At 41.4% G+C, this 24,215-nt stretch overlaps 1 protein-coding gene across 3 annotated transcripts in view; it reads right to left on the bottom strand.

Moving 5' to 3' along the window:
- LOC138424570 (uncharacterized) overlaps nt 1–24,215 on the bottom strand; it is a 404,438-nt gene that overhangs the window by 363,732 nt on the left and 16,491 nt on the right. Inside the window, exon 1 of one of the 3 annotated variants that reach the window (XM_069561725.1) lies at nt 8,143–8,262. The exons of the other annotated variants lie outside the window; for them this stretch is intronic. Within the exon in view, the coding sequence (XP_069417826.1) occupies nt 8,143–8,185 (43 nt within the window). The 5' untranslated portion in view covers nt 8,186–8,262. Of the gene's footprint in view, nt 1–8,142; nt 8,263–24,215 lie in introns of those variants that run through there. 3 annotated transcript variants of the gene reach the window in all.

Below are 24,215 nucleotides of genomic sequence, written 5' to 3'. Positions count from 1 at the left end.
ACCAGGCTCCGCCATCCCTGGGATTCTCCAGGCTAGAACACTGGAGTGGGTTGCCATTTCCTTCTCCAATGCATGAAAGTGAAAAGTGAAAGTGAAGTCGCTCAGTCGTGTCCGACTCTTCATGACCCCATGGACTACAGCCTACCAGGCTCTTCTGTCCATGGGATTTTCCAGGCAAGAGTACTGGAGTGGGGTGCCATTGTCTTCTCCGACCCTCCTCCAGGGGCTCTTCCTAACCCAGGGATCGAACTCGAGTCTCTAACATCTCCTGCATTGGCAGGTGGGTTCTTTACCACTAGCACAACATGGGAAGCAGAATTCTTCACAGTAATTATGCTGCATTTTTTAAAATTGGAGTATAGTTGCTTTACAATGTTGTACTAGTTTCTGCTGTACAATGAAGTGAATCAGTCATGTGCATATATATATATATATATATATATATATATATATATATATATATATATATATATATCTCCTGTCTCTTGAATCTCCCTCCCATTCCCCAACTCCAACCATCTAGGTCACCACAGAGCACTGAGCTGAGCTTCCTGTGCTATACCATACAAACCCAGCAATCCCACTACTGGGCATATACCCTGAGAAAACAGTACTTCAAAAAGACACATGCAACCCAGTGTTCATTGTAGCACTATTTACAATAGCCAGGACATGGAAGCAACCTAGACGTCCATTGACAGATGAATGGATAAAGAATATGTGGGACATATATACAATGGAATATTACACAGCCGTTAAAAGGAATGAAGTTGGGTCATTTGTAGAGAAGTGGATAGACCTAGAGTCTGTCATAAGAGCGAAGTAAGTCAGAAAGAGAAAAACAAATTTTAGTATATTAACCCATTTAGTACATTAACACATAAAAATGACAGATGAACCTATTTGCAGGGCAGGAATCGAGACACAGATACATGGTACATTTCTTAATTCCTGATTACAGAGACAACATGCCAGGTACATGTGTTCTAAGACAAATAAGCGTTTCTTAAAATTGTTCTACATTAGACTCGTGGTTCCAGAAAGATACATTGGAATTCTCCCTCCCAATTTACCTATATTAGATAAAAGAAGAGGAGGCAACTCCAAAGTACTGAAATTCTAATAAACATCATTCACTTTTATAAAGAAGTTCAGTTCTGTTACACTTTTTTCACAAAGTTTTCCTTAGAACAGCATTTTCAAGCAGCAAATTCAGCTCCTTCAAACAATCAGGAGCAGTTGGTGGGTCAGGAGTAGTGACTTAAAAAAACAAATGAAACAGAACTGAATAGGAAATATCACAGTGCCTCACATGTGCTGGTGGAAGTATTGTTTTTATGAACATTAGTTTCAGTAATTATGTATGCGTACTTACACATGTGTGTATTTAATTAGTCTTAATGTAAAATAGTCAAAATCATTTTAGATCCACTTTCTTTGAACTTCACTTTTTTATGCTCAGTTCCAGAGAAAACCCCCTTTCCCTTCATCTGAGGGTGAATTGGGAAAGTGTGGAGTTTGGGATAGGCCATGGATAAGTGAAGAAGTCAGGAATCTGAAAGATGAATGAGATCAAACCCTAGGCAGGCAGTCAGGGGAGGGAAAACAAGTAGCAGAACGGGATCCAACAATCAGAGTAGGTCAAATCAGGCCTTGAGGATGCCAGCCAAATTCAGGTGCAGCACTAGAAGGCATGGTTCTGGAATGCCTCTATTCCAGGGAGTTCAAGAATGTCATCCTTATTGGAAGGGGTACCGGGGCTTAAAGCTATATTTGCACAGCAAACTTGAATTGTATCTTTTGGGGTAGGTCTAGTGGGTTCTGATAGAAATTATGGGGAAACTAAAACAGCTCAACCCTTGCCACCAAGTGCCTCCTTTGGCTTAACCAATAGGGATAAGGCAGCAGAAGTCAGTCAAAGTCAAAGTCAAATTAGCTTCTGAGACCCGGGCCTGCAAAGAATTCTCACTCTAGTCCTGCTGCTTCTCCAGCTGCCTTTGTGCAGGAGCACCAGCGCCCATCCACCAGTGGGCATCTTTCAGCCTTTGTGGAGGCCTGCTGGTGAGACCCTCCAGCTGCCTGTGTGCAGGAGCACCAGCGCCCATCCACCAGCGGGCATCTTTCAGCCTCTGTGGAGGCCTGCTGGTGAGACCCTCTAGCTGCCTGTGTGCAGGAGCACCAGTGCCCATCCACCAGCGGGGCATCTTTCAGCCTCTGTAGAGGCCTGCTGGTGAGACCCTCAAGGAGTGTCTAGGTGGGGCCTAACAGCCCCTCGAAATAGGCCAGTAACAAAGGAGACGGGGCATAAATGGATTCAAGTGGTATTACAGAGGTGGAATTGACAGATCTTAGTTTTCTGGAAGTTAGGAGTGGTGAGAGAGAGGGAGCACTCAGACTACTCAGCTGGAATCTGGAGTCCGAGTTACTGGGTGGGTAGTCTCCTTTCGGGCAGGTTGTGCCCCAAGGTCACAGGGCTACACTGAGTTGTTTACTCTGGGACAGTTTGAGTGAGTCTATGAGAAATAGCTCGGAAAGACATAAAGGGATTGGAGGTTTCCACTGTGAGTGTCAAAGAACTAGAGCAGGGCATTTGTTTCGCAATAATCAAAGACTATTACAGTCACACTGCCTAGTTAGTTACAAGAATACCTGGACTCTGCACTTGATCACATGAAGGGAAATATGCAAATAGTCAGCTCCACATGCTTTCTAATAGAGGTTCTGTCAATGATAGTTCCATTTTACACTGTACGAAGTGTTTTCCCAAACATGGACATTGTCCCATTTGAGGGAGAGAAAAAGAAGGTGTGAACTCCATTTTAGAGACTATGAAACTAAGGTTTTGCCAAAGGAAATGATTTTCACAAACTCAGTAAGGAGGGTTATAGCTTATAAATATTCTATTGCCTCACCTTACAGCAAGACAGCATAGGGAATTTGCTCCAACATTCAGAACCAAGCAAACAGGGATTAGTTCCAGGAAAATAAGAAAGAATTGGAGCAGATAAAATCAAGCAAGCAGTTTCAGGTAAGTGACTAAATAAATATGGATTATTTAAACACTGAGACATTGATTATCAGCTGACAGAAGACCTAAAGGCAAGAAGCCCCTGAAAAAGGATAATCTAAGGTGAAAATAACATGGCAAATACAATTAAATTTTTTAAAAGAGAATATGCCTTGAACTAAGGAATGTTTCATATATAAATAAGATACATAAAGTATGCATTATATAATTTATATTTGTGTAATAGTTCATTTATATATATTTGGTATTGTATTATTCCCTATTTACTATTCAAATTGTTTCTAATGAAAATGAAGTAAAATAATTTTTATTCCATTATTGTGTACACAGGAGTCCTTCCCTCTCTAAGATCAGCTGGTACCTGAAAAAGTTTTAAGTCCCCTTAAAATATGGGCATAATAAGTAGTGGAGAACAAAAGCTTCTACTATAATTTAACATGAAGAAGAAATGAAACTCAAATTTAAAAAATTAATTTTAGTCTATATTTAACAAAGTATAGATCATAATTGCAACTAGTTGCTAACCCAGAAGGAACAAAGAATATATCAAGTATTGTTTGATTTGTTTGGGTTTCATGGAACTTTCTCGGTCAAACAAAGAGCAAAATAACAACAATCTTCTCTTTCCACATGCCTGGAAGATCCTAGGAAAGGTCATTTTCACAAATAAACCCAAGAACTTCAGAAATTTTTCCAAGAAAAAATAATGAGGGTTCAATGATGCTCCTTTCAAAATCTATAGTGAAGCCATCAACCTTGACTTTTACATTTTTAACCCTGACCGATCCTCATTTGTTAGTGACTACATGTGATTGAAGTAGTTCTCCAACATGACTTCTCTCAACTTTATGAAATCTTGCACATTTTGCGAAAATTTCTATTTCCCCTGCAATCAATTTCCCTTGTGTTTGCATTTTATTGTCAGATGTTTGCCACCTCAGAAACCCAGCAGGAGCCAGCAGACAAGCATGTGGATGTTGAGTGGGAGCTAATTTTATAGGAGGTCACTCTTAATGTTTTATGATGCAGTAACTTTCACTCAGAAACTAAGGAAACTGAGATGCAGAGCACTCGGATGATAAAAATGTCCTGTCATGGCTGTTTCTCTCCTGTCTGAAGAATCTAAGAGTCTATGCCCAAAGACTGCCCCTTCCTTCCCACCACCAACCCTCTCCACCAGAAGTCAACACTCTCATTACCTGGGGGCAGCACCCAGGAAGGAAGTCCCTACTATCCCAAATCATGAGAAAAACAACACAGTCACAGTGCAGACCTGAACTCCTGACACCAGTCTCATCTTAGGACAGCGGGTCTGTTCCTCAAGCCTGCTCTGGCTGCCACTCCTCCTCGTGCTGTCCCTTGGAATCACAAAAACCTGGCTTCGCTTAGCAGCTGAGCAAAAAGTAAAGATGGTAGCTCTTTGGAATTAACAGATCAGAGGGAGAGAAACCGCTAGTCCCATCTGCTATGATCCATAAATAGAGACAGTTTTACGTGTGTGTCTATGGAAGGCAATTTAGCAGAAAGGAATGTACATCTTCAGATAAGGCCAACTGCATTAGCAATGCTGCTGGTATTCTCGACAACCAGAGATGTCAGTGGAATTAGAATTCCAGGCTTGAGGGTCAGGAAGCAATTACTTGGATAAGGGTCTTCCTTTTGGCCACCACATCAGGAATAGTCTCTCCTGTGACTTTTTTTACTCAAGAAAAGAATTCTACTTGAATGAGTCATCTTCTTTCTAAGCCAAGAAATAAAATTTCTGAAATCCTTAGGGTAATATTTGGGAGAAGCAATTCAAAACTGAAAACTTGTGATTCTAGCCAATCACTTTCTCTGAAAGGCTCACTGAGACCAAGTTTTCCATTTGATAAATATGGTGAAGACTTAAAATAGACAGTGCTCTGGAGGTAATGAAATCTCTCACATTTGTATATGATGTTTCTAGTTGAGTCCAAAAATGGCAAGGATGTAAAAACTAGAGTCTGTTTTCAGGACACATAGATTTGGGAAGAAGCCTGCCCAGTGTTGGATATATGTAAACTAAGTTTTGGTCCCTAAATGACAGGCAACTCTATCATTGGAAGAGCAAAGTAGTGTCTATTGATGGTAAATAGAAGTGATGTAAGCTCCAAGTAAGATATGCTCTGGAATATATAGGCAACTTAGGACATATCGCTTAAAATAAAAGTTAGTAAATAAGAATCCATGTGAAAGGAATGGCTGCCTATAGGAATAGGCCATTTCTACTCAGTGGAAGTCAACTAATCACATACCTAAGCTACCTGCAGAGAGCCTGGGAAATATAAGTGAACACATGGAATATTTGATTATCATTTACTAAATATGCCACAATCCACCCTTCTCATCACCAGGTATTTCTTTGTTTCCTTCTCCTACACAGAATACACTCAACTCCTCTGCAAGGGAAACAAGCCAAAGTTCCATCCAGCTGCTGCACTCAACTTGAAGCTTCATCTTTCTGGGAAATGTCCAGTTATCTGTCCATCAGATTCAGTTAAATGTAACTTTTAAGCTCTGGAGTTCTGATTTTACAAAAGACAAGTTTTCCCTCTCCACAAATATGCACGTACACACACCCCCACCCACTAAGTCATGTGTAAATGCTGCCATTGGCAAAGAGAAGAACACAGCAGCCACTGAGCTGTAGCAATTATGGAACCCAGCCCAGCTGACTGGGGCTGGGAGGCCCCTTGCTTAAGCTACGACTCTGCTCTCTGAGAAGCTCCATCCTCCATTGTTTACCATGCCTCTTAGTGTCATCCTCTGAAAGATTCTTCTTTTCCCTTATTCTTTAGCCAAAGTGAGCTTTGAGGAGTTTGGGTTCCTGGGGGGCTATTAAGCTTTCTCATCTTTCTTCCTACTCATTGACTCTTAAGGGCCCCGGGGTTGTTCTGAGTTCTGAATATTCAGATACCTTTTTATGGTTGCTTTAGTTATGTAGTTGCCTATAAGTTCTCTTTGCTCTTCACTTCATAGGATAACAGGCACACTCAGAGGACTTTGCCTTTGGTTCTGAGAACGTGGTTCTCAGGTCTGTTTTATCTGTTTCCTCACTTCCATGTCTCCTCTCAGTTTCATGATGGCTACTAAAATCAGGCTATTGGGTGTGAATGGGAAAACTACATCCTGAACAGTGTTTTCCTTGAGGCATATTAATCAACTGAGAGGCATTCCCCCCAACCCCGACATTCCCCACTACCACCACCACAAAGTCTTCTTAAATGCCATCTTTTATAGTCAGGTTCTGGAAACAATCAACTCTTCCAAATTCCTAGGCCCTGAATTTTAAACTCTGTTCCTTTTCTTTTCTGCTTTATAGACTGATTGCTCCTCTCCTTACCTTATCTCTTTCTTGTATTATCTTGCCAAACACAACCGATAGTATCACACAATGCTAAGGTCCTATTTCTCACTCCTTCTGATAGCACTGCAAGTTTATTAGAAGCAATAGTTTACCTGAATATTTTGCCACAATGTATCAGGTATCATCATCTTTCTAGCTTTGATGTTGGTCTCCATACAACTCATCCTTGATGACTAAGATGATGCCATGTATTTTGGGTTTTTCTAATGGCAGCACCTTACTTCAAGACAAAAAGTTCTCTAATGGCAAAAGTTGCCACAACAGACCAATCCCCACATCTCAGTGACTTGGCTCAACAAAAACTCATCGTGGTGGTTTAGCTGCTAAGTGGTGCCTGATTCTTGTGACCCCATGGACTGTAGCCTGCCTGGCTTCTTTTTCCCTGGGATTCTCCAGGCAAGAATACTGGAGTGGGTAGCTTTTCCCTTCTCCAGGGGACCTTCCCAATTCAGGGATCGAACCCAGGTCTCCCACATTGCAGGCGGATTCTTACCAAGTCAGCCACAAGGGAAGTCCAAGAACACTGGAGTGGGTAGCCTATCCCTTGGGACAAGTTGGCCACCCTAGTCATTAAAAAATTGGATAAAAACAAAAAGATATCCATGTCTGAATAAACTGCCTTGGAAACCATCATCTTCACCCTCCTACCACTATAGACTCAGATGACCTACTTTTCAAAAGAAGACACAAGCTCCTGGATAAACAGCTTGGCCCATATTTTTGTGTGACCCTGATTAAGGAAGAAACCTTTGTTGTGCTCTTTTAAAATTTAAAATATGTACAGACCCATCCCCCAACATAAAGCATGTAGATGAAGTCATAAGAGGATGCAAAGAGGGAAATATTTAACAGGACATCCACAGGCAAAACTTCTCACCCCCAGAAGAGAGCAAGGTCATGATCTCTGCATTCAGCAAGAGTTCATTGTGAGCCTGAAGAAAGACTTGCTTAGGGCCCTGGAGTTATGATGAAGTAGGTCAATTTTCAAAATAAACGTTCATTATATTTTACCCTTTGAAGAAAAATGCTGCTTGGCCTTAAACAAATTAAGAGTGTTCAGGCTTTTTATTTGGGGCGTTTTTTTAGTTGAATATTATTAAAAATAATTACAGGCTGTGGATTTAATCTAAAACACAATCAGTACCCCCAAAGTCCCCTACAGTGAGTTAAGGCATCCTCCTTCTCAAAATTCAAAATTAAGTGGAAATTCAGATTAGTTTTGATTTATAACCACATTATGAGCTATTTAATATTTTCAAGAAGTCATTCCCTGTGCCCATATTAAATTAATTTACAACAGAATATTATATAATTTATATATGCATACATATAATAAATTATAGCCCAACTATATAATTCTACATGTATAATTAATTATATTAACCATCTACATTTTAAGCCTACAATTAGATAACCCTAAAAGACAACCCCGTTAGCATTTTTTAATAAATACTTGTGTTTGGAGCTGTTTAACAGAGCACCTGATAGCTGATAGAGCAGTGTTAACATCTGTTCCATTATTTCCAGAGGACGTTGGTTGAACGCAATACTATTCACATAAAATATGCATTTGTTCTAGACTGTCAAGTACCTCTATTATTTTATTAAAAAGTCAAAAAAGAATATAATCAGACTTCATAATTTATGTGTGACATTTTCATTACAGAAAACTTTATGCAAAATTGAATTCCAAAATTTAATTTCCTGTGATGTTTAAATTACTTACTATCTGGCTCCTCTCCAAACATCGTGATCATTGAAGGCCCCATATGAATTCTATTAAGGATAAATTCTGCTGCTGCCAGAATATACAGGGTATTTTTCTAAGTAACTCTAAGAATATGCTTCTTAAATATATTTTGTGCCAGTTTAAATAGTTTTTCTCACACAGGAAAGAAAAGCAGGAACTTTTCTTTCTTACTTTTTTTTTTAAAACCACAGACAGATTTTCTCTGCTTCTCTCCTTCCCACCTTGCTTGTGACCTCTTATTCCTGATACTTTAACCCAAAAGAAGCCAGGCTGGTCCAGCCTTGTCAGTTAGGGCTCACCACATCACAGGACAATAACCAGGTTCCCTCTGCCTTTCTTTTTTTTCAGTCAGTCCAAAAAAGAGGCTTTGTCTGCAGTAGAGTCCACAGTGAGGATGTGTGACCCTTCCCCTTGTCACCCACTTGATGTGGCAGTGGATAGCTCCTCCCCACAGTCCCTTTGCTGCTACATCGAGGGAGAAACCTGACTTAGCATCATTTCCAAGGTGCTCTGAGGAACCTGAAAATAACATTGCACCTCCCGGCTGCTGGGGGAAATAGGACTGCTAGTAATGAGCAATAATTTAAATTTGTATTTATTTATAATTTATTAAGCAATAATTTAAATAATGAGCCTTTCAGGGTAGGAGGATACAACCAACAGAGTCACCTTGATGTATTTTATGGTGGAGGACAGAGTTCCAAAATGGCACTTTGAACGGGGAAATCATAAAACTGTCAGTAGTGAGAGTGGAAGAGAAAAGGGCGAGCTGCCATCCATCCGACAAGAGGTGGCAGGATTCCCTGCTCAGGGTTGCCCCGCGCGGCCAGTCAGCAGACCCTGATTTCAGCTGACTGTCCATTCCACCAAAGGCAGCCTCCATGGCTAGGCATCATCGGAAGGACTTGGAATACTATGAGGTATAAGACAGGAGTCCTGCCTCAGAGTTCATAATTCAGTAGAAGGGTAAACTTCTTACCTTTATGTAATACTCTACATCTTGCAAAGTGACCTGACATGCTGTTTTATTTGAAGGTCACTCACCTGTGTGGCAGGGGTAGGGGGAATTTTGATGGGGAGTGGGGAGGGGAGGTGGGCAGATGTGACTACATCTAATGAATGACAAAAGTAAGCCCCACTTGAGTGATTTTCCCGACGTGTCTCCTTTTCTTTACAGCAAATCTTTAAAAGCGCTATCCATACCCACTATCTCCACCTCTCCTTCCACTTTCCTCTGGTGCTTTCTTGAAACCACTTTAGTAAGGACCCCTCTTCTTCTTTACAATGAAACTACTTTTATCAGACGACCTCCACCTTGACCTCCGTATCGCCAAATTCAAGGGTTTCTCTTATACCCAGCAACACACTGGACCACCTTCTCCCCCTGAAATGTCTTCTCTTGGCTTCAGACACCTTTCTGTCTTGAGTCTTCTACTGCACTCAAAAGTTCTTGTCAGGTCCCTCCACTGGTTCCTCCTCACCCCCTTAACCTGTAAATATCAGAGTATCAGCAGCAAAAGCCTTGGATTTCTCTGTCCTCACTCAGTCTCTCACTGACCTCATCTAGTCCTCTGACTTGAAATACCCATCTTTATGCTGGCAGTCCCCAAGTCAATAATCTAGCCTCAAACTCTCCCTTAAATTCCAGACTCCTTTTTCTAACTTATTACTCAACATTTTTACTTGGAATCTATGAAGCATCTCACACTTAACACATCTAGAACCAGACAACAAGCACCCCCCAAAATGTTGCCCTTCTTCATCTTCTCCTTCTCAATAAATGGCATTTACTTTTGGCCAAATGCTTAGGGTGGCTTCCCAGGTGGCACAGCAGTAAAGACTCTGCCTGCCAATACAAGAGATGCAAGAGACACAGGTTCAGTCCCTAGATCAAGAAGGTCCCCTGGAAGAAGAAAGGCTACCCACTCCAGTATTCCCGCCTGGAAAATCCCATGGACAGAAGAGCCTGGCGGGCTACAGTTCCATGGGGTTGAAGGAGTCGGACATGACTGAGTGACTGAGCACACACAGATGCTTAGGCTAAACAGCCAGCAACACCTTTTCCTCCATTTTTCCTCATGCACCCACATCTAATTCATCAGCAAAGTCTACCAGCTCTCCCTTTGAGCTATGTCCAGAAGCCAACCACATTTTACCACCTCCACCAAATCACAGACTCCAGGCCACCATTATTTCTCACCTAGATTATTGCAATCACCTCCTATTCAGCTCTACCCTCAATCTTCCTCCCCACACTTAACCGCACATGACAGCGAGAAGGAACATTTTAAACTATAAGAAAGATCATGTCACCCATCTGCTCAAAACCTCCCAAAGGTGCCATCTCCTCTGCTGTAACCATGCTTTCTCTGACTTGTCTCCTTTGCCCACTCCAGGCCAGTGACTCTGGCCTCCTTGCTATTCTTCAGTCTACCAAAGATGCTCACACCTTAATTCCTCTCACTTTATCTTTTCCTCTGCCAGGAAAGTTCTTCCCCCAAATATCCATAGGATTCACTCCCTTCCTCCCTTCAGGCCTCTGCTTAAGTCTCACATCTTCAGAAAGGCCTTCCCCAACCTCTGTAAGAAAGGGTTCCCATCACCTTCCACCGCCTTTACTTATCTTTGGCCTTTTTATGGTGCTCATCATAGCCTGACATATTTGTTTCTTCTCAAAAAACTGTTTTTCTCTCTCCATGAGAATAAGGATTTTGCTGTTTTGTTCACTCACAATCCTCAACATCTAAAATTCAATAAATGACCTAGAGTGGTGGGATGGGGGCTGCTGGGAGGGAAGTTCAAGAGGCAAGGGTACATATATGTATACAGACATTTGATTCACTTTGTTGTATAGCAGAAACAAACACAACATTGTAAAGCAATTATACTTCAGTTTTTAAAAAGTTAAATACTAATACTGACTTGAAAATCTAACATAAGCAAAACTAAAATGTGTCAAATCTACATATTTAGACAGTATAAACAGTTAACATTTTTAAATAAATAATAAGTTGTACAAAATTTAGATTAAAATTCAATGCCTTTGTGAATGGAAAGAATGAATGGGAGGGAGGAAAAGTTGGTGTCTTCAAACAAGGTAAGAAGACACTAACATAAGGATTTCATTTTTAAAATGTAAAAGCTGATTTCCTTAATGAATCTGAGTGAGTTTTTGTTACGGTGGTAGTGGTGGTTTCTTTTTGTTTTTAATCTTTGTATTAAACTCAGAACCACTTACTATTTAACCCTGCTGGCAAATATGAGTTTCCCCTCCTGGTGCTGTGATCACTGTGGTGGCATCAACCAGGAAATGAAATCTTAATCATAGCATCTGCCTTGCACCCTCCACTTACAAGCCCACAAATGAAACTCAGGCTAGGCAATCTCATTTCACTAAAATGTGGTTGGACCCAATAACTGGAGGCTGGCACTCACAGCACTTCGTTCTGCCCAATGCTGCTTAATCTTGACAAGCTTCAAGGTTTATAGCACGCTAACCTCTAACTTAAACAGAAAAGCATGTGTTGGGCTACTTACTTAGGAACCCACAAGCATTTGTGTTATATAAGTCTACCTGTGAACTTTTCAGTGTTACTGCTTCAGTTCCCTGCTAGACTGAAGGAGAAAAGATTTTTTTTTAATCTTTTGGGACTGATGGTTACCACTGTCGTTACCAGTTTATAACCAAATGGCACTTACTGGTGATGGAGAGTTAAAAAGGGACAAATCAGGTCAGACCCAGCCTGACCTGCCTATGAACACATGAACAGGAGGGTGAGAAGGAGAGGGGCAGTTTTCTTCATTTCCCAGAGGACTGGGAATAAGGGACTGGGAAAGCTGGGGACTCAGAGGAAACAACGCTCAATCATATGGCTATATGTCAACAGCAGCCGGAGAGTGTCTCAGAGCTCCTGACTTGCTTCCTGTTCCAACCTGAGGGGGCTGCAGTGTGATTTCCAGGTACCTGGCTGGGGCCAGGAGATCCAAATGCTGAGCCCTGTGAAAAGCGATTAACATTCCAGAGCAAATGTGTTACCCGCAAGAAAGGCCACTTCCAGGGGCACCTGGCCACTAAGCCAGGTGCACATTGGTCCCCATGACCTCAGGGAGTCACTTGCAGATCGAATGTCAACAGGTGAAAAGAGCAGTCACTGGGGCTGGCAATTTTATTGATGGAATTGGGTTTACAAATTACCCTCAAAACACACGAAAGTGAAATATTAAATTTCCCACTCCCTAGTGGACTCCTCCTGGATTTGAAAGAAGGAAAGGCAAAACACCACCTTTCCTACTAGCTATATCCCCACCACAGTCATACCTATTCAGAAGTAGACAGAGTTCTCAGGATTAGCTGTTGTGAAAATTTGGTGGACAAATGCAATCTAAAAATCCTAGGATCAAATAGCTTGATTAAATAAAATCAAGACGTGATTACTACAAGCTGATGACTCTAAAAAGCATCTACAGCACACACATTCCTAGTGTGCTGGAAACTTCTTTCAATGAATTAAATAAGAATCAGGTGTCCTTTAAATGCTTCACCACTGCCAATATCTTAACATCCACATTTTGATGGTAATTTGGAATAAAGGTATTCCCCTTGATCTCAGAGAGAACAACTGTCCCCAAGTAGGCTTGAGTATTTGAATGGTGGACTGCAAACCACAGCCCTCACCCCTGGATGCACATTAAAATGACCAATTACACATCCCTGTCTCTATCAGTGGTCCAGGCAATGATATTTGTAAAGATCCCCTTGATAATTCAGTGAAGTCAGGACTAAGAAACATTGCACTCAAAGAAGAGACTTTGGCCAAGTCTGGTCTAGGGTTTCTCAAACTTGTCTGGTCATCAGAATCACTGGGCGATTCATGTAACACATACAGACTACAAGACACATTGTCCTGCAAAGTCTGATTCAGTAGGACTGGGAAATGGCCCTGGAATTGATACATTTTTACAAGATCCCCATAGGATTTTTATGACCAGGCAAACCTGTGAAACCCTGATTTCATGCACTTCCTCATTTTATAGAGGCACCCTGGTGTGATTCCTAGTTGTTAGCTCCTCATAAGTGGAGTTGCTCCTGATGTACCTTGGTATTGATCTCAGAGTCTCATATACATAGGCGTGCACAATAAATAATTTTTTAATAAATGAGTAGAATAATGGAAAAAGCAGGCAATCTGATTTCACATTTTTCACTTGGCCTCTTAATGATCATGTAGCACTGGCCTAAACTCAAGACTCTGGTTCTTCATCTAAGAGTAATTTCTACCTCCACAGGAATCTGATAAGACACTGTTTTCAAATAACTTTTATTTAAAGTTTCGGATACTTATTAAGTATTCTCAACATAAACAAAGAAATTAAGGGCCAGAAAGCAAACGTGAGAATGCCCAGAGTTAAGAAATGGCAGAGCTAGACCTGAAGGCAGGAGGAGGAGACGATCGAGGAAGAGATGGTTGGATGGCATCACTGACTCAATGGACATGAGTTTGAGCAAACTCTGGGAGATGGTGAAGGACAGGGAAGCCTGGCATGCTGCAATCCATGGGGTCACAAAGAGTTGGACATGTCTTAGACTGAACAACAATAGACCTAACCCAAAGTTCCCTAACTCCCAGCCAAGGCTGCTCACCATCTGCCACTGGGCATGGAGTTTTCCAGGAAGGGGCCCAGCTGAAATACTTTATCCAAATTAGTGTGGTAGTACTATCTCTTCAGGGAAGATATTTTTATTCTAGTTTCCCCAGAATCCTATGGTATTCACAATTCTGAATTCTGAGCTTCAAGTTCCTTGATAAGAAATCAAGGGCTGCCCCAATGCAATGCTGAGGTTCCTGCATTTCTCTAGACCAGGACCCAAGAGGGGAAATGGAGTTGCACATGTGCCGCTGCCTGCACGCAAAGGAACTGGGCCAGAGAAGGAGGGGACACCATGGGGAGAGGAGGGTGGTCTGTAAGCTGAAGACTTGGTCCTCTCAGAGATGATGTCCAAGGCAACTACATGAAAGCGATGCATCGCAGCAGAAATCAGAATAGTCAAGGCAATCTCAAGTACTCTGATTACTATAGCATTTTTATTCTTATAATAATCTCTCAAGCATGTATGCTAAATGTATGTATACTGCAAACCAAGTCACAGGAAACCATAAGTCTGGGGGAGAAACTGAAACCAAGACTTTCTCCTGCTGCTGCTGCTGCTGCTAAGTCGCTTCAGTCGTGTCCAACTCTGTGCAACCCCACAGACAGCAGCCCACCAGGCTCTGCCATCCCTGGGGTTCTCCAGGCAAGAACACTGGAGCAGGCTGCCATTTCCTTCTCCAATGCATGAAAGCGAAGAGTGAAAGGGAAGTCTCTTAGTAAGTGTCCGACTCTTCGTGACCCCATGGACTGCAGCCTACCAGGCTCCTCCATCCATGGGATTTTCAGGCAAGAGGACTGGAGTGGGATGCCCTTGCCTTCTCCGAGACTTTCTCCTAAAGATTCACTATTGCAGCCTTACTATTTTCTGAGGCAGCTGGAAGTGTTTTCAGTTTTGCTGGATCCATTTCGCTTTTTTAAAGAAGAAAAAAAATTATGAACTACAGAACAGGAATCAAAACATAGTAAGTCCATGGATTGCTCATGAAGCTTGGAACATTGTCACAAAACCTAGGAGAAGTTAGGGAAAAACTGACATCCTTAGAAGGTAAGTTGAGACATTTTCAATCCAGAACTTTCAGGTGGACATGGATGCTGACCTAGCTCCTCAAAGTAATGAGAGGAGCTTAATGTCAGTGCAGGCAGACTTTGATGAGCTGAAGGAGTCTAGACAGTGCAAAGCCATTCTACCTGCACTTCAGGGGACTCCTGTACTGGCTGAGAGCGGTATCAGGCTAGGTTTTTTGTTTTTCGTTTTTTGTGTTTTTTTCCCTTTAATTATCCCATGTTATTTTTAGGGATATTAGTACGTCAAATTCCAAGAGAATGTAGTACTTGGAGTTTTAAATATATACATACATGAAGTGAAGTGAAGTTGCTCAGTCATGTCTGACTCTTTGCGACCCCGTGACTGTAGCCTGCCAGGCTCCTGTCTCCATGGAATTTTTCAGGCATGGATACTGGAGTGGGTTGCCATTTCCTTCTCCAGGGGAATCTTCCCAACACAGGGATCGAATCCAGGTCTCCTGCACTGCAGGCAGACTCTTTACTATATGAACCACTAGGGAAGACATATATAAATATATACACCCATGTTTGCAAAACGCAAAACTAATAATTGTGCTAAGATGCGGGAAAGCCTCACTTTGTTCTTCTGAGTTCTGTTCTATTCCTTGGCTTCTATCTTGCACACAGGCAGGGGTGCAAGAGTGGTAAAGTGAGACTGGGGAGTGGAGTAGGACAAAGTGGCCTTCCATTGCCAGGAAAAGATGCAGAGCCTATGCCCAGCCAATGACATGTCAGGGCAGTATTTTTGCATCAGAAGTCTAGAATCTCTAATTCATGATCCAGATAAAATCCTTGGTTTTATTTCATTTGGTTATTAAGTAAACTACCACCTTGAAATACGTGCTAGTATTCTTTGCCTGTTCATTAATGTCATTGTCTGGAGCAGAGCGCTTGCTCTTTAGTCTAGAATATAAGGCCCTGGTTATACCTCATGTTTTCTCTGCATCAAACAATTTTCCCCTCTTCTTTTCCTTGGTGATCTCTTCCTTCAACATCCAGATTAAATACCATTTCAATGTGGCCCCTTCCTGTGGCCCCTATTTAAACAAGCTTCTTTCTGTAGGACTCACAAAAGGTAGTGTGACATGGTGAGGGTGAAGAGGGGAATGAAGGAATAATTTTTAGAGACAAAGACAGCTATGTAGTTTACCCTGGGCCAATTGTTAACCTTTGTGAGAATCAGTTTTCTATAATCTAGTGATCTACAAAAACAAATAATGTGATCTATAAAAAGGTATGATGGTTTTTATCTGGGAAGATAGTGATGATTAAATAAGATAATGGTAAACCTAGCATAGGCTCTATCCATTTGAAATATGAGCATTAAAAGCTTTTGAGCAGTGTTTTGGACATAGAAACATCTTCTTTCTATAAATGTATTGTATGTATATTTTATGAAACATTTATTATATCTTACTCTAGTCCCATGCATTCGTACATGTTAAGTCACTTCAGTCATGTCCAACTCTGTGCAACCCAATGGACTGTATCCTGCCAGGCTATTCTGTCCATGGGATTCTCCACGCAAGAATACTGGAGTGGTTGCCAAGCCTTCCTCCCAAAGATCTTTCCAACCCAGGGATCCAATCCACATCTCCCGCATTGCAGGCAGATTCTTTACCATCTGAGCCACCAGGGATCTCCAAGAATACTGGAGTGGGTAGCCTATCCCTTCTCCAGGGGATCTTCCCAACCCAGGAATTGAACTGGGGTCTCCTACATTGCAAGCAGATTCTTTACCAGCTGAGCTACCAGAGAAGCCCCTATTCCCATACTAAGGTATTAATAGATGTTTCATAAAATACACATCTAATACATTTATAGAATGAAGAAATTTCCATCTATGTCCCAAATTCAACTCTAAAGCTTTTAATAGTCAGATTTCAAATGGAGAGGAGAGCTCAGTATTATTCATGTGTGTTTATGTCTCTCCTTCTGTGCATTTCCGTCCCTCTCTTTATCCTTTTTGCTCTTGAGGTTAAGTCATTATAGAACATGAATGGCACACGCATTTCATATGTGACTTAGACCACAAGGACATCCCCAACAAATCTGAAAACACAAATTTCCAATTTTGCAAATCCATGCAGGTCCTAGTGATCACTCTCTTTTCTTACAGTGCTAGTAAATTATGCATTTAGTAATCTTCTTTGGATCAACATCAGATTTGACAATCCAGAATTTAGAGACTTCTCTCTTCTCCTTGATTTCCAAAAAATGCAGGTCACCTTAGGACAAATAACACAACTTAAATCCTATTTTTGACCCACAAAATCTAAAGATGAGACTGCCAAAAAGCTATCATACAGGAAATCTTATATGAAAGTTCAAGTATGTTTCAAATGAAACATTGATGATTTATCCATATCTATTTACAGTTTAATATTGTAGAAATACATATACTATTTGAGGAGATTGATATACTTTTCTACATAAGGTTCCACAGATACCCAATAATGCCCAGAGAGGAGGCCGACAGAGCACTAATGCACTGAATATTTTTACTGAAATGTGAGTCTCACATTTGAAATAGGGTTGGCCCTATGCTGATGAGGAACATTATCACAAAAGTGAAAGAAGCATCATATGGCCACCTGACCCCGGATCTGCTAATTGGTGAACACTTGACGTGGATTCAGGCTGTCCAGCACCATTTCTAGCTGGGGAATTTCCCACTTTGGGAAGCTAAACTTGTTAAGGCAGAAGTCAGAAACTGATTTTTCTGGCCTCCCTTGGTGTTAGGCCCAGGTGTATGGCCTAGCTTTGGGACACTAGATGCTCTTTGTTGAAATGACATACATTTCAAATGGGAAGAGACAGATGAGAAGAAACAGTCTTCATGTGGAACCCATTCTGACAGCAAATCGGGAGTGGCAGGAAGTCACCCTGCTCCCAGCGGTGGCAGCAGGACAGGCCCAGTGTAAGGTCCTGTGTACTGAACTGTGGAGCCTGTGCCCAGTGGCAGCACCACCTGGGTTCCCAGTGGAGCCCTCCACTGGTGCAATCTGAGAATTGCTCCTGTGCATACAGCCTTTAGGCCTAGGTCTCTGGCCCTTCTGGAGGCTTCATCTGCCCCCAAATGTTACTTAGAAAATTCTTTTTCTGTTTAAAATACCTAGTAATGATTCTGCTTTTTGCAACGCAGTACCCTAACTGATTAACAGATATAGCCGACCTTGGAAACGTCATTCATCTCTGTGGCCCTAAACTACCTTAGCTAAAAAATGAGGGCTAAATTACCTCTAAAGTCCTGTCCAGCTCTAAAAATCTGTATTTATTTAGCACTACAAGCTGATTTTTCAGGGTGAATTTTCAGGTCAATTCACAGACCAGCTTTCAGAGATCTTACAATTTGAAGAAGAAAACCACACACACCTGTTTCAAAGTGCAGTTTTTGCCTACTAAAAATGATTGTGTTTCTGTAGCATCATAGTCCCTTTCACTCAATAAGCAATGTGTGAAATGTATTAGGCCAACAGTTATCCCATCAAGGAGGGATACTCTATCACTATGGAAGACAAATGAGATAGGAGAATATTAATATTAATAAATATTAATTAATATTTCAGGTATTATGCTCATGAAATAAGCACTGTGTTAGGCAGTGTATGTGAAATGTATGTGAATTGTCTCATGTTAACTTTCAGAATAACCCAGTCAGTTCAGTCAGTTCAGTCACTCAGTCATGTCCAACTCTTTGGGACCCCATGGACTGCAGCACACCTGGCTTCCCTGTCCACCATCAACTCCCAGAGCTTACTCAAACTCATGCGCATCACATCAGTGATGCCATCCAACCATCTCATCCTCTGTCATCCCCTTTTCCTCCCATCTTAAATCTTTCTCAGCATCAGGGTCTTTTCCAATGAGTCCGTTCTTTGCATCAGGTGGCCACAGTATTGGAGTTTCAGCTTCAGTATCAAGATTATGATTTTCATTTTACACATGAGAAAACTGACACTGAAAGCCATACAAATATTTATCCAAGTTTATGCAGCAAATGAATTTGGTAAGAATTGGTAAGGTAGAAGTGAAAGTGAAAGCGCTCAGTCATGTCTTACTCTTTGCGAACCCATGGACTGTAGCCTACCATGCTCCTCCATCCATGGGGTTCTCCAGGCAAGAATACTGGAGTGAGTTGCCATTTCCTTGCCCAGAGGATCTTCCCTACCCAGGGATCGAACCTGGGTCTCCCACACTGTAGGCAGACGCTTTACTGCCTGAGCCACCAGGGATGTCTGGTAAGTTAGAAGTAATACTTTAAAATATTGAAAATGTTTAGAATAAGGTAGTAAGCTTATGCTGCTAAGTCGCTTCAGTCATGTCCAACTCTGTGGGACCCCATAGATGGCAGCCCATCAGGCTCCACCATCCTGGGATTCTCCAGGCAAGAACACTGGAGTGGGTTGCCATTTCCCTCTCCAATGGATGGAAGTGAAAAGTGAAAGTGAAGTCGCTCAATCATGCCCTACTCTTAGCGACCCCATGGACTGCAGCCTACCAGGCTCCTTCATCCATGGGATTTTCCAGGCAAGAGTACTGGAGTGGATTGCCATTTAAAAATTCTTTCTTTGTTTTTCAAAACTTCTATTACTCAAAACAATCAAATAAAGTTGTACTGTTCATATTCAGAAAACTTAAAAATTTTAAAGGAATAAAATCTGTAGTGAGTTTGGTAAAGATTCGACCTAGATCTTATTTCTGCATGCATGTCTGTGCCTACCACCCAGGATCAAATCCATCTCTACCCTCATTACCAAATGTGCTCAGTCAAAGAGGGTCTGAGAGTTGAAATTGCTTTAAAATGAGGCACAAGTTGGTTTTGTCTGAATAACCTAGAAAATTCCTAATAAGGCTCATAACGAGCTTCCCAAGAGAATGGAATCTTAAAGAGGGTTTCAAAGATGGGAAGAAAGACAGTCAGATGCATACCAAGAATGACAAGACTCTACAAGGAAAATATACATTCTTGTTTTCCTGTGCCTTCCCCCCTTTTAATAATCTCCCCTATTAACTCAATTTGCTTACTAAAAACAGAAAACAAAATGAAAGCCTTGCATCCTAATGTATATGATGCTCTTGCAGGAAACTACTAAATGTTTATTAAGGCCATACCATACATGAAAGGAAGAAGGAAAGCATGAAGCCTGTTTCACATATTGTTACAAATCTGTAATGTTAGACTAAAAGGGAAAATTGATTCCTACCAATTATGAAAATGTACAGGATTAAATCAATTGCTCTGCTAGACCTGACCAGCATCTGGTCTGCAGCAGGGGCCAAATAGATCTCATTTGGGATATTTATGAAAAGTAACTTCTAAAACATAAATCAGGACTATAAAATCATCATCTGATTACCCCCAATTTTTAAAGCAGAGAAGAAAGTATATTCAAGTCTGAAATATGGTTTTGGAGAAGAGAGAAGGCAAGCAGCTTTAGCACAGAACAAGAAGTGAAAATCAAAGAGCAAGAAAAGGGAGGGATGAGTGTCTAATGCAGAAAATTTAGGCCATGGCTTTCTGGACACAGAGCATGGTGAGGAGTCAAAGCAATAGCTGCTTCATTCCAGCCCTTCTGCAACCCAGCACTTTTATTGCAGCTGATGGCTTAAGCCAACTGAGAAGAGACTTGGGGCCTCATTCACCCAAATAATCATTTAAACTGAGCTTTTGTTTTTGTTTTTTTCTGTTTAGATGTGGTCCTAAGAACCTGCCTCCCAATAAAGGAGATGTAAGAGACTCAGGTTCAGACCCTGGGTCAGAAAGATCCCTTGAAGGACAGCATGGCAATCCATACCAGTATTCCTTGGAGAATTCCATGGACAGAGGAGCCTGGTGGGCTATAATCCATAGGGTCACAAAGAGTCAGACACGACTGCAGCAACTTAGCACACATTTACCTAAGGTGCTCAGTCACTCAGTTGAGTCCAGCTCTTTGCAGTTCCATGGACTGTAGCCCTCCAGGCTCCTCTGACCATACAATTTTCCAGGCAAGAACACTGGGGCAGGGTGCCATGCCCTCCTCCAGGGGATCTTCCCAATCCAGGGATCGAACCCATGTCTCTCGTATCTCCTGTATTTGCAAGCATATTTTTTACCGCTCATGCCACCTGGGAAGCCCCAAATGTAGTCCTAAACTCCCCAAGAAAAACTAAAGAGGGATTTATGAGAATTTATGAACTTAGATATCAATTCAGTTGTTCAGTCATGTCCGACTCTTTGCAACCCCATGAACCACGGCACACCAGCCTTCCCTGTCCATCACTAACTCCTGAAATCCACCCAAACCCTCCATTGGGTCAGTGATGCCATAGAACCATCTCATCCTCTATCGTCCCCTTCTCCTCTTGCCCTCAATCTTTCCCAGCATCAGGGTCTTTTCCAATTAGTCAGCTCTTTGCATCAGGTGGCCAAAGTATTGGAGTTTCAGCTTCAACATCAATCCTTCCAATGAACACCCAGGACTGATCTCCTTTAGGATGGACTGGTTGGATCTCCTTGCAGTCCAAGGGACTCACAAGAGTCTTCTCCAGCACCACAGTTCAAAAGCATCAATTTTTTGGCACTCAGCTTTCTTTATAGTCCAATTCTCACATCCATACATGACCACTGGAAAAACCAAAGCCTTCACTAGATGGACCTTATTCGGCAAAGTAATGTCTCTGCTTTTTAATATGCTGTCTAAGTTGGTCATAACTTTCCTTCCAAAGAGTAAGTGTCTTTTAATTTCATGGCTGCAATAACCATCTGCAGTGATTCTGGAGCTCAGAAAAATAAAGTTAGCCACTGTTTCCCCAACTATTTGCCATGAAGTGATGGGACCAGATGCCATGATCTTCGTTTTCTGAATGTTGAGCTTTAAGCCAACTTTTTCATTCTCCTCTTTCACTTTCATCAAGAGGCTTTTTAGTTCCTCTTCACTTTCTGCCATAAGGGTGGTGTCATCTGCATATCTGAGGTTATTGATATTTCTCCCGGCAATCTTGATTTCAGCTTGTGCTTCATCCAGCCCAATGTTTCTCATGATGTACTCTGCATACAAATTAAATAAGCAGGGTGACAATATACAGCCTCGACATACTCCTTTTCCTATTTGGAACCAGTCTGTTGTTCCATGTCCAGTTCTAACTGTTGCTTCCTGATCTGCATACAGGTTTCTCAAGAGGCAAGTCAGGTGGTCTGGTATTCCCATCTCTTTCAGAATTTTCCACAGTTTATTGTGATCCACACAGTCAAAGGCTTTGGCAGAGTCAATAAAACAGAAATAGATGTTTTCCACCAGCAAAAATAGCAAGGCAGAGACAATTGTTTAGATGTTTCTGCCCCCTTAGATGTCTCCACATCCTGGAGTGCGGAAAAGGTCCCCAGAGTCCAGAGGGGCCTATGATGCCAGATAATGCCAAAAAGGAAGACTGAAACTGGAAGGTGACATTTGGAAGATTACAACTCATCAGGGTGGTGAAAAAATGGGAATGTAGATTCTGCCAGAATCAGAAGAGGCAGCCACACAGGATCATTCTCTGTCCTTAGGGAGCTGCTGAGGTCTGGTGGTTTATTTGTTTTGAATTAACTTAACAGAGAGGATCACCCTGAAATTTCTAGTCACTACTTCTCTATCTTAACAAATCAATATTTGTAGATTTAATGACTCTCGGTTATGTAACAATTCATTCTTCTCAAACATGAACTTTTTCACATCTACTATAAGGGAGATAGGTGGGAGTTGATTGTGCCTGGTTTTTTTTTTTTCAGGTGAAAATACTACTGAATGTCTCCTCCAGAAAGAATGACTACCTTGCTCTAGGTCATCCTGCCAAGCAAGTGTGAGAATCCTGCCTTCTGATGCAGATCCAGATACTTGCCAGCAACAATGTCTGAAAGTCTAAAATAACAAGTGATCTATGAACCGGGGGGTTCCCTTGTGGCTCAGCTGGTAAAGAATCCGCCTGCAATGCGGGAGACCTGGATTTGATCCCTGGGTTGGGAAGATCCCCTGGAGAAGGGAAAGGCTACCCACTCCAGTATTCTGGCCTAGAGAATATAGTCCATGGGGTCACAAAGACTCAGACACAACTGAGTGACTTTCACTTTCACTTATGAACAGAAATACTGAACAGAGTTAGCTTAATTATTCTGTCTGTTTTCAGGAACCTAGAGTCCATATGTTAAACTGCATTTTGGAGATTCCAGAGCAACACAAGAGAAATGGAGGAAATAAACCTGCTTTAGAGTCAAACAGACCAAAACTTTAAAATCTGTTATTTACTAGCTGTGTGACTTTAAGGAGGTTACCTGTTACTTTTAAGACTCAGTTTTCTCATCTATAAATTGAGAATAATAAAATATTCCTCAAAAAGTAATAGAAGAAAAGCATATGGGGAGAGTATCTGGTATTGAGCATGTACTAAGTCGATGGTCACAACTACAACCATTATTCTGCACCAGTTTACACTCCATCTTGAAGGATAAGACTGAAAACTTTTTGAGCAAGTATACAGAAAGTTTTGCCCTATATACACTAAAAAAGATTTTGAAATCTCAAAAGCTCATTTTTGGCTGCACAGTGATGCATCTGAGCTTTGTGAGCACCCAGTAACTGGTTGGAATAATGTCCTATGCCTCTGTGAAGTAGTTTATTATTAATTTCCCTCTGCTGATCAAGACAGAGAGGATACAAATCACTGATCGCCAAGCAATTGTTTTTCCATGCTTGCGATATGATTAAATAGGCTGCAATGTTGAAAAAGAGATGATTAAGAGGAGAAAAGTGATAAAACAGATGTTGAATAAAAAAACACAATTTCCCATTGAATAAAGGAGTAGTTGTGCCCCTGAGAATTAGCTACACAATACATTCTTCCCTCAAGGGCTTGAGAGGCATTCTGTTCCTGCTCATTTGCCCCCTAGAAAAAAAGCCTAACCCCCTCAGGGAGTCATGAATTATTCTGTTTATTACCTTAGTCTATAATGTACTCTATATCTTTTCTTAAGTGTACAGACTTTAAGGTTAAAATTCAGTGTGTTTCTTAACACTTACTTCAGTCTAGGCGTCTAACAAGAGGCACCACGCCTTTCATGAACTTTAACGACAACTTCAGAAAGCTGGTTTGCTCTCACACTCAAAGAACCAACAGTGAAATGTAATATCTCTATGCACTTCTTGAGCTGTTGCACAAGGAAAGGCACCAAGGGCTCCTTTCAAGTGGCTTTTTGCTAGAGACTCTCCACAGGCTAAGCAGAAGAGCACCTTAGGGTTTGCCAACATTTTCCTTCCTGAGGGTAAAGATAAATAAAATGCAAAAGGAATGGAGGGATAAATGAATAAAAATAAAAC

Source organism: Ovis canadensis, chromosome 1, assembly GCF_042477335.2.
Source record: "Ovis canadensis isolate MfBH-ARS-UI-01 breed Bighorn chromosome 1, ARS-UI_OviCan_v2, whole genome shotgun sequence".
Classification (NCBI taxonomy): Eukaryota; Metazoa; Chordata; class Mammalia; order Artiodactyla; family Bovidae; genus Ovis; species Ovis canadensis.
This window is presented reverse-complemented; position numbering and strand designations above follow the sequence as displayed.